Source organism: Cydia strobilella, chromosome 20 (genome assembly GCF_947568885.1).
Source record: "Cydia strobilella chromosome 20, ilCydStro3.1, whole genome shotgun sequence".
Classification (NCBI taxonomy): domain Eukaryota; kingdom Metazoa; phylum Arthropoda; class Insecta; order Lepidoptera; family Tortricidae; genus Cydia; species Cydia strobilella.
The window spans coordinates 11,796,899-11,812,044 of record NC_086060.1 but is presented as its reverse complement, the minus strand read 5'-3'; the positions used below and the strand labels follow the sequence as shown (position 1 = coordinate 11,812,044).

The following is a 15,146-nucleotide window of genomic DNA, read 5'->3' as shown; positions in this document are numbered from 1 at the left end:
TGTGAGGTTAATGGTTTTATCATTCTATCCCATCCCAAGTAAAGAGCGCCCTTTTTGAAATTAGGAGTACAAACATATGGTCCTTCGAGCCGGATTGTACTGGGCCTTAGTATTTAGTGGTGCGTTCCTGCGTCAAGTGGCAACGGATTGTTGTCGAGGACGCAGTCTCCGAGGGCGGCAGCGGATTGGAGCAGTCGACGGAGTCAGCAGCGCCGTGACCTTGAGTGACGTCACGGTGGATCAACTTGGCGGGAAGATTCAACTAAGGTTCAAGTACTAGTGAAGTGAAGTGTAAGAAGATTTCAAACAGTGAGTACATTTATGTTTATCTGTGCAAAGTGTCATTAATTGGAACTGTCACCTGTCAAAATAATATTGGAAAATAGAACTGTCAAATTTGGACTTAGAAAAATTCATAGACAGAAGACAATTTCAAAGTGTTTAGGACTTAGAATAATTTAAGAAAAAGTGAACCGACGGGGAACCTATGCCCGATTTCATATCGAAGTACATCAGCCAAACACTTAGAAAATTTATGAGCAAAAACAAAAAACACGTAACTTTTCAAGATTTACTGTTTGAGGACTTAGCAAATTTACGTGACTATTTGGGACTTAGAAATTTTATGATAAGTTTGCTGGGACTTGTAAATTTTCAAGATGAGTAGTAAGATGGAAGCTAGTGTCAATTTTCAAACAGATCAAAGTATTCGTATTACCAAGGCTTTCAGTAATTACAAAAAGTCTCCGAAGGAGCGGATTACCATCTCATACGTTGAAACCAGACTTGAAAGCTTAGAAAAAATATGGGATCAGTTTTCACGTATGCATATGCAGATACTGATGTTGCCAGAGCAAGATATGTTACAAGACACTGCATACATAAAAGACGATGTGTATGATGCAACCAACGAGTCATATATGGATTACAAGTGCGAACTTAAGAACGCTTTGAGCAAGTTAAAGGCAACACCCAGCAATGATAGTCCCATGTTGTCAACTACAGCATCAACGTCAAAATCGAGTCATGTGAAGCTCCCTAAGATCACGATTCCAACTTTTTCGGGAAAGTATGAGGAGTGGATGGGATTCCGGGATTTGTTCACTTCACTCATCCACAAAAATCAGGACATCGATGACATCCAGAAGCTTCACTACCTCAAGGCGCATTTGACAGGCGAAGCTGAACAGCTTCTTAGACACATACCCATTTCTAGTGAAAGTTATGACCAGTGTTGGACCCAGTTAGAGAATCGCTATAATAATAAGCAATATTTGGCGAATTGCATATTAAAAAGATTTTTTGCACAAAAGCCTCTTTTGACTGAGTCTGCCACTGATATTAAGCATATGTTAGATTGTACCACGGAAACGTTGAATGCATTGTCTGGTCTCAAAATTGATACAAGCACTTGGGATATTATTATCATTTACATTGTTAGTCATAAATTGGATCCAGAAAGTCGGAAAAACTGGGAATGTAAAGTAAGCGAATCTGTATCTCTGTCTGAAGAGTTACCGACACTGGAACAATTTAAAGACTTTTTGCAAACAAGATATCATTCTTTGGAATTTTTGGAACCAAAACCGGGATTCACCCAAAAACCTAAATATGTAAATAACAATTACAAGGGAAATTTTAGTCAGGTCAAGGGCAATCAGGTGCAAAGGGTTAGTAATCTGCATATCTCCAACAATGTATCTTGTAATTACTGTAAAGGTGAGCATAGGATAATACATTGCAAAGATTTCAATGCTTTAGATGTCGATGTTAAGCGTAATTTTGTTCAAACCAACGGGATGTGTTTCAACTGTTTGGGTAATAATCACTCTGCCAGATATTGTAAACTGACAACAAATTGTCAAATCTGTAACAGGCGACATCACTCGCTGCTACATCAAAAAGGGGACACTCAAGCAAATGAAGGCAAGGTGCCATCAGCTAGTCAAACGGTGGCACACGTTCACACACAGGAACTCACAAATCCATCGTTGGAAGCTACACCGGGAACCAGTGTTTCAAATCACTTCTTAAATGAAGTCTCTCAGCATGGGTTACTGGCTACCGCTGTTGTAAAAGCCAAAATGTGGGAAAAGGAAGAATATCATCTAATAAGGGCACTAATAGATCCGGGTTCAGAAGTGTCATTCATCACCTCAGCGACAGTTCAGTTACTCGGGTTAAAACAAACTCCAGCTAAGGTTACAGTGACAGGATTGAGAGGTCAGCTGATTACAGTGCTGAAGTCTACGGTTCAAGTTACAATAGCACCGCGCTCTGACACTAGCAGTGCCATTGAAGTCACAGCATATGTAGTAGACAAAGTTACCTCGAATCAACCTTCTGCAAAGGTATCTATTACATCCTGGCCTGAGTTGCAAAGTGTCGAGCTCGCAGATCCTGAGTATCACACTCCAAATAAAATAGACATGTTGTTAGGAGCAAAGGTCTATGCTCGGATCATTCAACCAGGTTTATTCAAATCTCCCCAGGAGACTACGGTGGCACAAAAGACGTCTCTGGGATGGATTTTATGTGGTGAAATAGGTTTACAGGCGAACATCTCCTGCAAGCTGGTCAGCATGCACACTCAGGTGGAACAGTTGCTGAGGTCCTTTTGGGAACTTGAATCAGAACCTAGCAACAAACAACGGATCTTAACACCTGAAGAACAAAGATGTGAGGAGATATACGAAGCAACTACTACACGGGATGAGAACGGTCGATACGTTGTTAGATTACCGTTCAGGGATGAGCAACCAGCCTGTGTAGATGGTGGGTCCAGAGAGATAGCGTTGCGAAGATTCCACTCTCTGGAAAGGAAACTTCAAACCGATGAGCGCCTGCAAACAGAATACACAAAGGTGTTCCATGAATATAGGGATTTAAATCACATGGAACCTTTGTCAGAACAAGAATCTAAGGAAAAAGGATTTTACTTACCTTACCATGCTGTTGTGCGTGACGACCGGGAAACTACAAAGGTTCGTATAGTTTTCGATGCGTCTTGCAAGGGCACAAACGGGGTGTCCTTAAACAGCGACCTTATGGTGGGTCCTACGTTGCAGTCAGAGTTGAGGCACATAATCATGCGTTGGCGAATGCATCCAGTTGTCTTCATTGCCGACATCGTCAAGATGTACCGGCAAGTATTAGTCGATGAAAGAGACACTAAGTACCAACGCATCCTGTGGAGAGAGAACAACAATGAAAGGGTAAAGGAATACAAGTTAAATAGAGTTACCTTTGGGGTCTCATCAGCTCCATACCTAGCTGTCAAAACGTTGATTCAATTAGCCTTGGATGAGGGTGCAGACTTCCCTCTTGCAGCTAGTCGGATACGTCAGGATTTCTACATGGACGACCTGATGTCTGGTTGTCAATCCGAGCAAGAAGCAGTAGAGATCTACCACCAGATGAAGACGCTATTAAGCAAAGGAGGCTTCGAACTTCAAAAGTGGTCAAGCAATAGTAAAGCTGTGTTAGATGAAATTCGAGAAAGCACAGCAGGGAAAGAAGAGCAAAAAAAAATAGAAATGAAGCAAGAAGCGGTAAATAAAATATTAGGACTTACCTGGGATCGACATCGGGACGAATTTGCTTATACAGTTCAGCTACCTCCACCAACAGCACCTGTAACTAAAAGAAAGGTTACATCAGACATTGCGAAACTATATGATCCTCTTGGATGGATAGCACCTAGCATCGTAAGAGCGAAAATATTCATTCAAAGGCTCTGGTTGGCTGGTATCGAATGGGATCAAGAGCTACCGTCTCCACTGCTTGAGGAATGGTTGAACTATAGGGAAGAATTGTCACAGCTCACCAAATTCAGACTTCCTCGCTGGTCAAATCACAGAACTGATGCCATGTTAGTTGAACTACATGGGTTCAGTGATGCGTCGAACGATGCATATGCCGCGGTGGTGTATTTACGCGTTATTGATGCAGAAGGGTTGATACGCGTCAGTCTGGTGTCATGCAAAACGAAGGTTTCGCCAATTAAGCAAATTTCAATTCCTCGACTGGAATTATGCGGTGCGGTATTACTAGCTAAGGTATTAGTTGAAGTTTCTGAGGTGCTAGACGTGGAAAAATCGAATATACATGCATGGACAGACTCGGAGGTAGTATTAGCGTGGTTAAGCAGTCACCCAAGCAGATGGAAGACTTTTATAGGGAACAGATGTTCAGAGATCTTGACAGCCACTAGTCGGAGCCAATGGTCGCACGTAAAGTCAGAGCAGAACCCGGCCGATTGTGCATCAAGAGGGATCTCAGCATCTGAATTAAGTAACTTTGAACTCTGGCTAACCGGACCAGCTTGGCTGAAACAAGAAGTGATTAACTACAAAACATCAAAGACAGTCAATACTCACCTAGAAGAAAGGAAAATACATACTCACTTGGAAACTGTGGTAACTGAATCGGATGGTGAAGATCCTATGTGGTCGAAGTATTCTTCACTCACGAAGATGTTGAGAGTTGTTGCATACTGCCGAAGATTCCTGAAAAATAAAAGAAAAAATCATACCTACTTGCTGAAAGTTGAGTTAGACGAAGCTTTAGCAATCATGGTAAAAAAGAGTCAGCAACAAGCATATGCGGAAGAAATAGAGGAAATCAAAAAAGGTAGACTAAAGAAGAAAGGCCAACTTACCTCGTTTACTCCACAGCTCGACGATTTCGGAATAATTCGTGTTGGTGGGCGGCTCCAGAGCGCGGACATGGCCTACGATCAAAAACATCCAATGTTGTTGCCGAAATCAGCGTGGTTGACTCAGCTTATCATTCGGGATGCACATTTCCAGACTTTACATGGAGGAGCACCGCTAATGGTTAATTACATTAGGGCTAAATTCTGTATACCAGGTCTCAAGAACTTAGCTAAAACACATGTCAGGAAATGTATTCCATGTGTTCGTAACGCAGCCATCATTCGGAACCAATTAATGGGGCAATTACCCTCGCCTAGGGTGAACATAGCAAGACCGTTTGTACATAGTGGGGTAGATTACGCCGGGCCCATCAATATACGTGTTTCCAAGGGTAGGGGAAACAAGTCATACAAAGGGTATATTTGCCTATTTGTATGCATGGCTACCAAAGCCGTTCATATAGAAGCAGTTAGTGACCTATCAACTGCCGGATTTCTCGCTGCATTCAAAAGGTTTGTCGCGAGACGAGGTTACTGCAGCGACCTCTATAGTGATAACGGGTCTAATTTCGTGGGTGCGGCCAAGGAACTTCAATATCTGTTCAATGCAGAAAGGTCAAGTTTAGTTCCCGAGCTGGCTGACTGGATGGCCTCCAACGGGACTCAATGGCATTTTATACCTCCTTACGCCCCCAACTTTGGAGGACTTTGGGAGGCAGGGATAAAATCCTGTAAATTTCATCTCAAACGCGTAATTGGGAATGCCACACTCACATTTGAAGAGACCAGTACGGTTCTATCGCAGATTGAGGCGTGCCTGAATTCAAGGCCACTGTGGCGCATTGATGACAATGGAGAATCTCTTCCGTTAACACCAGGTCATTTCCTAGTGGGAGAACCTCTGATTGTAGCACCAGATCAGTGTTATGACCAAGTACCAATTTCGCCATTACGTAGATGGCAATTATGCCAACGTATGATGCAGGATTTCTGGCGGCGCTGGTCTCAAGAGTATTTAAATCAGTACCTACAAAGGCACAAGTGGACTCAGCAAACTCCAGAACCTAAGATAGGCGATGTAGTTCTAGTGAAAGAGCCTGATTTACCACCGGCTAGATGGCTCCTCGGTCAAGTGGTTGAAACACATCCAGGTTTGGACAGGGTAACGCGAGTTGTTACTCTTAGATCAAAAAATAGTCTTATAAAAAGACCTACTTCGAGAATTTGTGTTTTGCCATTAGCCGATTAAATGTTAACTATATTTAAGTTAAATTTATGTTGAAAGCAATATTTCTGTTAAAGATATAATATTTCTCTGAAAGTTATAAGTTTATTTGTTATTCTGTATTATGTTAAGAACAGTTGTTCTTGGTGGGCGGCATGTTCGCGTCCGTATACTGCATAGTAACTGCATACAAGGTTTACCAAATTTCACGCTAGATGTCGCTGACCAGACCGGGCAACTAGCTAACGATGTTCTTACAGAGCTTAGGTATAAGGTTTGAAAATTAATTTTAATATATTGGCTTTATTTGTGAGGTTAATGGTTTTATCATTCTATCCCATCCCAAGTAAAGAGCGCCCTTTTTGAAATTAGGAGTACAAACAAGAGTCACGTGTCATTACACATAGTTCACGTTTGGCGATTTGTTCTCTTTCAACGGCATCCCCCATAGAACTCGGTTTTTTTTAATTTTAATCTCGTTAGACCCGATAATGACATTAATTTATGTGTACAAAACGCGAGAGTTTAAAGTGTTATAAAGCTCATTAGGTTCAAACGACATATCGGTACATTTCATTAAACATCAAAAATTCCAATCAATAATAAAACAATCCATGTACGCTTAATATGACAAACGGACAACGAAATTGCTATTCAATTAATATTCCAAATAAACCTTGCTGTGAGCCGTTTTTCACTCCAATTCGAGATATGCGAATAATAAGGACTGCAATATTGTTGTTGTGTTTGTCATTGGGATTGTTTGACGAATACGATAATTGTGACGTTTTCAAACAAAAGGTACCACATTGTCGCTTGTGGATAAGGTTGATTTCTAATTGAAGCTATATGGAAATAGCGCCTTACTGACAAGCGACAATAAGTACCTTTTTGGTTGAAAATGGCACAATTATTGAGTCATGATGTAATGATTGTCAGACTATCATTAGTCATAATTCTGAAACCTTTCACATTTCAGGGTTAGGTTTGTTTTATGGCAATCCTGAAAAGTTATGCGTTTCTGAGAAAAAACAAATTATGACCAACGAAAATTCGGACAAAGAATACATTTATGACTTAAAACTTTATCAGCCAAAATAAGGTGATACGGGTGAGTGTAGCTGCGGGATATGTACTGGCCTCCATACCGATTTTTCCTGTCAATGTGAGCGCCTGATTTCTAACATTTGCGGCAGCAATGCAGTCGGCAGTAATGTCGCGCTGCAATGCTGCTACAGTAAAGCTGGTGCAGTCTGATCCGGTACCTACTACGACACGTATTCAACAGCTTTTAGAGTTCCGTACCCAAAGGGTAAAAACGGGACCCTACTACTAAGACTCCACTGTCCGTCTGCCTGTCACTAGGCTGTATCTCATGAACCGTGATAACTAGACACTAGACAGTTGAAATTTTCACAGATGATGTATTTGTGTTGCCGCTATAAAAACAAATGGGTACTAAAAATAAAAAAAATTGTACGGAACGAAATTTAAAAAAAAATGTTTATTGGTTCTTTACAAGTAGTTTACAGCATGGGATGGGATCTTCTTTTAAGCATTAGATATGCTGATAATTTGGGCGAGTTCGACTCGCACCTGGCCGGTTTTTTGTAACATATGGGCTTTAAAATTGAATTAAAGTTAATGTTCACTCATTCACTTTTAAATTTATGTTTTTTTGTCGCTTAGGCGACTTCGAAGCGTCTAGTCTAATATCTCTAGCATTTAGGAAGCTTGATTTATTTGACTTCTATTCTTATCTTCTTTCTATTGGAAAGTCACAAATAATTTTACCAACTTATTCATAATACTTACAAGCCTCAATTAGTTAATTTATGTTTTATCCTTTTCTTACAAATACATGAGACCAAATGACAGTTCAAGACAGTCTATTAATAGCTACTTGAGGCTTTAAATACGATCGTATGAGCTACCTATAGTATTTTTTCTTCTTCTTTTAAAATTATGGCTTCAGCCCAGTGGGACTATTTAGCCAGTATCAAGGTATTAAGAGGTTTAAAAACGACAAAAATTGTACGGTTTTACAAGACAGTGTACGGTGATTTGTTAGCTCTTGTAAATCGATAGCTAGACTTTACAAGAAGCACGTGGACTACCGGCCGTTGACTCCAAGATGGTGGTTAAACGCGCTTCAAAATTAATTCTCCATTCACTGCACACTACCACATTAGTTTACTGTATAATAAGCTATCGATATTACACTTTAAACAATATTACTGAGCAAAAAACAAAGTAATTAATCACGATGCTAACTATCAAGATAACGCTATTTTTTAAACTCGATGGGTAGGATGACAGCTGTCATTTCAATACAATTTTGCGAGATTAGGCATTTTTAGGTTATAAATTGTGGAGATGACACCTGTCATCCTACCCTTCGAGTTTGAAAAATATTATAAGGTAGATAAGGTTTTCGGTTGCTAGTCCATATCACGTACTTGTCTCTGTTGCAATAAATTGGAGATTAAAATAAAACTTTCGATTAAAGCGCTCAAGCAACGGGATTGGAACGGCTTTCGGTTTTTTAACGATTCGCGATCAGTAAAGTATAGTTTGACACTTTATGAATTCGGATTACGGACTCGCACACGAAGGGTTCCCTACCATTACGCATCACGTTTGTTGTATAGGAGCCCCACTTTTATATTTATTTTATTCTGTTTTTAGTATTTGTTGTTATAACGGCAATAGAAATACATCATCTGTGAAAATTTCAACTGTCTAGCTATCACGGTTCATGAGATACAGCCTGGTCACAGCGTCCATGGTCATGGTAACGGCTTACCACCAAGCTGTAGGTACGCTTATTTGCCACTGACGTGTAAAAAGCCTCCGTGTAAAAGTTATTTCGCCTAAATCCGTCTCTTTGACTTTGCGCCTCCAATTATTTTTAGAAAACGGCCACAATTTTTTTACATCGGATTTGCAAGGGATTATAGTCCTTAATGCTAACATCTTAAATGCTAGAATGTAACGTTACAGTATAGAAGGCCTAAAAGTTGCAGAGTAAATACCGGCAGCGAAATTCGACTTTGTTTAATGGGTAGTCGAGACATAGGTAGCGACAGTTAGAAGCAGTCGGTAGAAGGAAATTAAAAATCCGTATGACTATAGTAGGTAGTAGGCCTAGCACAAGAGCGGCGCGACATCGAGACATTCGAGACTCTCTCTCTCTACTTACAGTTAGAAAAAGACGGGTAGACTAACTCCGGTCTAGCGCTGTATGGTAAGGAGGTATTATCGCTTCAATTTACTTTTTGAATTAATTTTGGTAATTACACAATTACCGAAATTAATTTAAACATAAGACTTGAAATTATTTAAACATGACATATTAATACACACACACACACACACACACACACACACACACACACACACACACACACACACACACACACACTATACACACACACTGTACACAGTGTACACACTAATACAAATATTGTATAGGTAGTATAGGGACACTAGCTTACCGCTATTAAAATCCATTATTATTCACAACGACGGGACTTTTTTTTATTCTTTATTAAAGGGCTTTTTCGACGGGACTTAATCGCGTAAAATAAGTATTAAATTTACCTCCGACGTTTCGAGGATGGTGTTGTCCCCGTGGTCTCGGAGAATACTGGCTAAAGTTGACATCAACATCTTCTAGGCGCGCGAATTTTAAGAACTGTAAGTATTTGTGTCATTTTCAATCAAAAGTGTACTTACTGTCGGTTGTCAATAAGGCGCTATTTCCATACAGCTTCAATTTGAAATCAACCTTATTGACAGGGGACAATGTGGTACCTTTTGGTTGAAAATGTCACATTTATTAACTTGAACATTTTACGCGATTAAGTCCCGTCGTTGTGAATAATAATGAGTAAAAATCGTGAAAGTAAATCACTAACTCCCGTATTAATCGGAGGCTCTGCGCTCGAAGTTGTTGACGATTATGTATACATAGGACAAACAGTCCAGTTAGGTAGATCCAACTTCGAGAAAGAGGTCACTCGTCGAATCCGACTCGGTTGGGCAGCGTTCGGGAAGCTCCACAGTATCTTTTCGTCCAAATTGCCGCAGTGTCTTAAGTCAAAAGTCTTTGACCAGTGTGTGTTGCCAGTGATGACATACGGATCTAAGACGTGAGCGCTAACGATGGGCCTCATAAGAAGGCTCAAGGTCACGCAAAGGGCAATGGAGAGAGCTATGCTCGGGATTTCTCTGCGTGATAGAGTCAGAAATGATGATATCCGCAGTAGAACTAGGGTCACCGACATAGCTCGCAGAATTGCAAACCTTAAGTGGCAGTGGGCGGGGCACATTGCTCGCAGAACTGATGGCCGGTGGGGCCGGAAGATTCTGGAGTGGCGTCCGCGTACCGGAAGACGAACTGCCGGTACGCCTCCAACGAGATGGAGCGACGACCTGGTGAGGGTCGCGGGAATTCGGTGGTTGCGAGCGGCACAGGATCGGTCGGAGTGGCGAGCCTTGGGGGAGGCCTATGTCCAGCAGTGGACGTCTATCGGCTGACATGATGATGATGATGATGATGACTTAGGTAGCAAATTCTAAGAGAAAATACCAACATGGGCTTAAGGTAGGTCTTAGCCATGTCATGAGTTGTCAATAAAAAACTCGAATATGACTCCAGTATTTTTCCCGAATTTTCCGTGTTTTTCAGCGAGGTGTCGCTATTGCTGAAAACTGAATGGCCGAGTTTCAATAGGTACCGATTTTGTTCGGTTTTCCGGACTGAGTGTTTGGCTTAATTGACTTTTATTGACTTTTGTTTTCTTTTTTTGTTTTTTGATATTTATTTCTAATTTCGACCATGATTTACTTTATTTAATTTTTTGTTTTTGTTACACCTAAATATTTATTGTTTAGATATTAATTTTAAGTTTTATCTCGATTTATATTTTAACTGTATTGTAATTATAAGTATTTGACATGTAAATTGGTTTTATGAATAAAATGATTATGATTATGATTAAAAGCGGTTTTGTCTGATTGTGGCGCGTCGATCTTGGTAGTTTTTGATACAAACTGTGGGAATATTCCATTGAATACAGTACCCCTAGTGTAAAAAAAAAGAAAAAAACCATTCGATAGCGTGACGTGACGTACGCGTTTGTATGGGATTTGGAGTTTCCTAAACGTCCCGCTTGGCGCGCTGTTCAGTCCCATACATAGACATAACGCAAATGCGAACACTCACGCTATCGAAACTAGAAATAAACAATGGAGGATTAGCTGTAACTTGAGAATTAAAAAAACAAAATAATTAGTTGGCTGACCATTCGAAGTGGAGTGAAAAAAAAGGAATTAAGACCAATTTTTTAAGCGTGGTTTAGACTAGCAAGAACTTGCATACAATTTATGTTACATTGCCGACTACTGAGGTAAACTGCATTCAAAAGTTTGATCAGATACCGCAATGTAATTAAAATTGCATGCAAGTGCTTGCTAAGGCTGACATGTTCACCTAGTGTCCAAAGCGTCAATAAAAACCAGATAAAAAAAAGTGCTTGCTAGTCTAAACCTCGCTTTACACACTACACAATACGTATATCACAAGCGACCCGCCCCGGCTTCGCACGGGTAGTTAAACTAATTTACACAAAACCTTTACAAATTATACATATAAACCTTCCTCTTGAATCACCTTATCTATTTAAAAAAGATCTAAGCATACAACCCTATGTATGCATAGATCTTTAAAACTACGCAACGAAATTTGATGCAGTTTTTTCAGACGGAAAGACAGACAGCGGAAAGCGACTTCGTTTTATACTATGTAGTGATCCGTTTTTAGGTATATCCACGTATTTTTTGAGAAAAACTCTTTCTAGGCATTACCGGCCCTGTTTTATCAAATTACTAGCTTTAGCCCGCGACTTCGTCTGCGTGGACTTAGTAACCCCAGCAAGAGTAAGAATAGCGCCTGGAGAAAGTCTTATAGCAATTATTCAATTTGAGCATATTATGCACACAAATTAGCAGACACTTCATTAATTATCTCAATTCCACCCCGCTTTTTACTTTCTTAAGGGATGATTTTCGGGATAAAAACTATCCTATATATATGCATATGTATGCAACTACCCATGCATGTGTGTGTGTGTGGCTGCGCCCACGACCCATCTCTTACGTCAATAAAGTAGTGTGCTATAAACCAACGCTCGTGTCACTCGTCTCCTCGGCCGTATATATATATATATATCAGTGGCGACGTTTACCCACATTTAAAAAAAGATGAGTGCTGTTTTCGGGGTCCTGCCGACTTTTGACCATAATGTGCAAGTTTGGAAAAATTTTAAAAGTCGCGTGTGTCAGTGGTTCATCGCTAATAATATTACAAATGCTACAGATGCACAGGGACAGAAACGACGAGCGATTTTGTTAAGCGCACTCAATGACAGCTCATACGAGCTGGCAACGCATTTGGCGTTGCCCAAAGATGTCCAAGAAGTGCCGTACGAAGACATTTTACAATTACTGGACGATCATTTCACTCCCAAGTTAACCGGGTTCGGCGAGCGGCACAACTTTTACTCTGCGGCGCAGCAACAACACGAGTCATACCCGCAGTGGGCCGCTAGACTGCGAGGACTGTCAGTGCACTGTGCGTTTAATAACATAGAAGAAGCGTTACGTGACCGTTTCGTTATGGGCATGCTGCCGGGCAGGGAAAAAGAAAAATTGTACGCTCAAGATGTATCCGCGTTAACTCTAGCAAAGGCGGTAGAACTTGCGGAAAACATACGTCGCGCGCGGGCAGGCGCGGCCGCGGCCGGCGCCGGCGCCGGCGCCGCTGCCGTTACTCCGGGATCGTCGGACTCCTCGGCCTCCGAGTTATTTAAGATCGCGCGTGGTGGTAAAAACGAGGGAAGTTCAAAGGTGAAGTGTTCGGTGTGCGGCTACACCAACCATAGTGCGTCACAGTGTCGTTTCGCTAAGTTTACATGTAAAAAGTGTAATAAAAAAGGGCATCTCCGTAAGATGTGCACTAGCGTAAATTACGTTAATGTATCGGCGGATTGTCAGGGCGATAACGACGACGACGGTAAGTTGTATTACATTCGATCTTTCAGGGGTGAGCCTATGGTTGAAACGGTAAAAATCAATGGTCGAAAGTTAAAATTTGAAATCGACACTGGTTCCGCGGTGACTGTTGTTTCTTACATTACGTACAAAATGCATTTTAAAGATGTACCATTGTTACCTACAAAAAAAAGATTAGTCACTTATTCAGGCGAACATCTACAGTGTAAAGGTAATGCACGGTCGATGGTGGAATATGCGGGTAGCACTCACGCATTGAACGTATATGTTGTTAACGACGACGGGCCGCCGTTGCTAGGCAGAGATTTTATTGCTTTGTTTAAATTGCAACTTACACCTGTGCAATCTGTGCATTATTGTAATGATAAATTACATATAGGTAGCACTGACTTAGAGAAACAGTATCCCAAATTATTTTCAGGTAACTTAGGGTTATTCAATAAGTATAAGGTCAACTTAAGGCTTAAAGAGGACGCAAAACCTGTTTTTTTTAGGGCGCGGCCGGTAGCGTTCGCATTACGCGATACAGTTAGCAAAGAAATTGATAGGCTTGTCAGTTTAGGGGTTCTGAAGCCAGTTGATCATTCCGAGTATGCCTCACCTGTAGTGCCAGTTTTAAAGAAAAATGGTTCAGTACGTTTATGTGCAGATTATTCCGTCAGCATAAATAAACAATTGCTTATCGATCAATATCCGCTGCCTACAATAAATGAATTGTTTTCAAAGTTACACGGGGGGAAAACATTCACAAAGTTAGATCTGTCTATGGCATACAACCAGTTCGAGCTAGACGAAGACTCACAAAAGTTGACCTGCATAAACACGCACCGGGGATTATTTCGCTTTACACGTCTCGTTTTTGGGCTGGCTTCTGCGCCAGCGATATTTCAGCGAGCAATGGAATGCGTGCTCGCAGGCCTCGACGGCGTGTTGTGCCTGCTCGACGACGTGCTTATCACGGGCGCCGACGTCGCCCAGCACCAGGCCAGGTTAAAGGTAGTGTTGCAAAGATTACAGGATGCGGGACTGGTATTGCAGCGGGATAAGTGCGAGTTTTTTAAGGACGAGATTAGCTACTTAGGCTATATAATAAATAAACAAGGCTTAAAAAAATCCCCAGAGATAATTAAAGCCATAGTCGAAGCACCGGTGCCAACAAATATTAGTCAGTTACAATCATTTTTAGGGCTAAGTAACTACTACCGAAATTTTGTTCCGGGCGCCTCGACCATACTCAGTCCATTATATGACCTACTTAAAAAGAATACAAAGTGGAAGTGGTCAGAGTTGCATAACGACGCTTTTAACAAAATTAAAAGTCATCTGGTGTCGGATCAGGTTCTTACACACTTTAACCCTAAAACAAAGCTGTTTTTAACCTGTGATGCATCACCTAGTGGCCTAGGGGCTATTTTATCACAGCTGGATTCTGACGGGGTCGAGCGGCCGGTCGCATTTGCCTCGCGCACTCTAAACCCCGCGGAGAAAAGGTATGCGCAAATACAGCGGGAAGCAACCGCAATAATTTATGCAGTGCGTCGCTTCCATCAGTATTTGTACGGTAGGGCAGAGCCGTTTGTTTTAAGGACGGACCACAAGCCTTTAACTTCAATATTTGGGCCCTACAAAGGCATCCCCGAGGTCTCCGCTAATCGTTTACAACGGTATGCACTATTTCTCAGCGGTTATAATTACACAATAGAATATGTGCGTAGTGCGGACAATAGTGCAGACTTTTTGTCTCGGGCAAGCCTGCCGGGGGAGAGTGGGCGCGGCGCGGAGCCAGCACTCGCCGATAGTGATAAGGCCGCATATGTTTGTTTTGTTGCAGACGGCGGGACTAAACCGTTAACTCTAAATGAATTACAGGTAGGTACCAAGACAGATGCGATATTAAACATCGTGAGTAGGTATATCCTCAATGGTTGGCCAAATAAAATCACCGATGTGCGTCTCAAGCCGTACCATTTATGTAGAACTCAGTTAGCTGTAGAAAATGGTATTATTATGCGGGGTCATAAAGCGGTAGTTCCACAGTCGCTACGCGATAAAGTTCTGGCAGAACTACATACGTCACATCTGGGAATAGTTAAAACCAAAGCAGAGGCTCGTGCTCGATTCTGGTTTCCTGGGATTGACAGGGCTTTGGAGTTGTTTTTGGGTTCGTGTGAGGTGTGCCAGCAGTTG

The 15,146-nt window shown here is 41.4% G+C and overlaps 1 protein-coding gene across 1 annotated transcript in view; it reads left to right on the top strand.

The window, feature by feature from the left end:
• Positions 1-14,803, top strand: part of LOC134750796 (uncharacterized) — a 36,170-nt gene extending 21,367 nt beyond the window's left edge. The window contains exons 3-7 of the mRNA XM_063686039.1: positions 853-1,243; positions 1,877-5,819; positions 12,231-12,828; positions 13,840-13,948; positions 14,791-14,803. Coding sequence (XP_063542109.1) covers positions 853-1,243; positions 1,877-5,819; positions 12,231-12,828; positions 13,840-13,948; positions 14,791-14,803 — 5,054 coding nt within the window. The remainder of the gene's footprint in view (positions 1-852; positions 1,244-1,876; positions 5,820-12,230; positions 12,829-13,839; positions 13,949-14,790) is intronic.
• Positions 14,804-15,146: the final 343 nt, after the last annotated feature.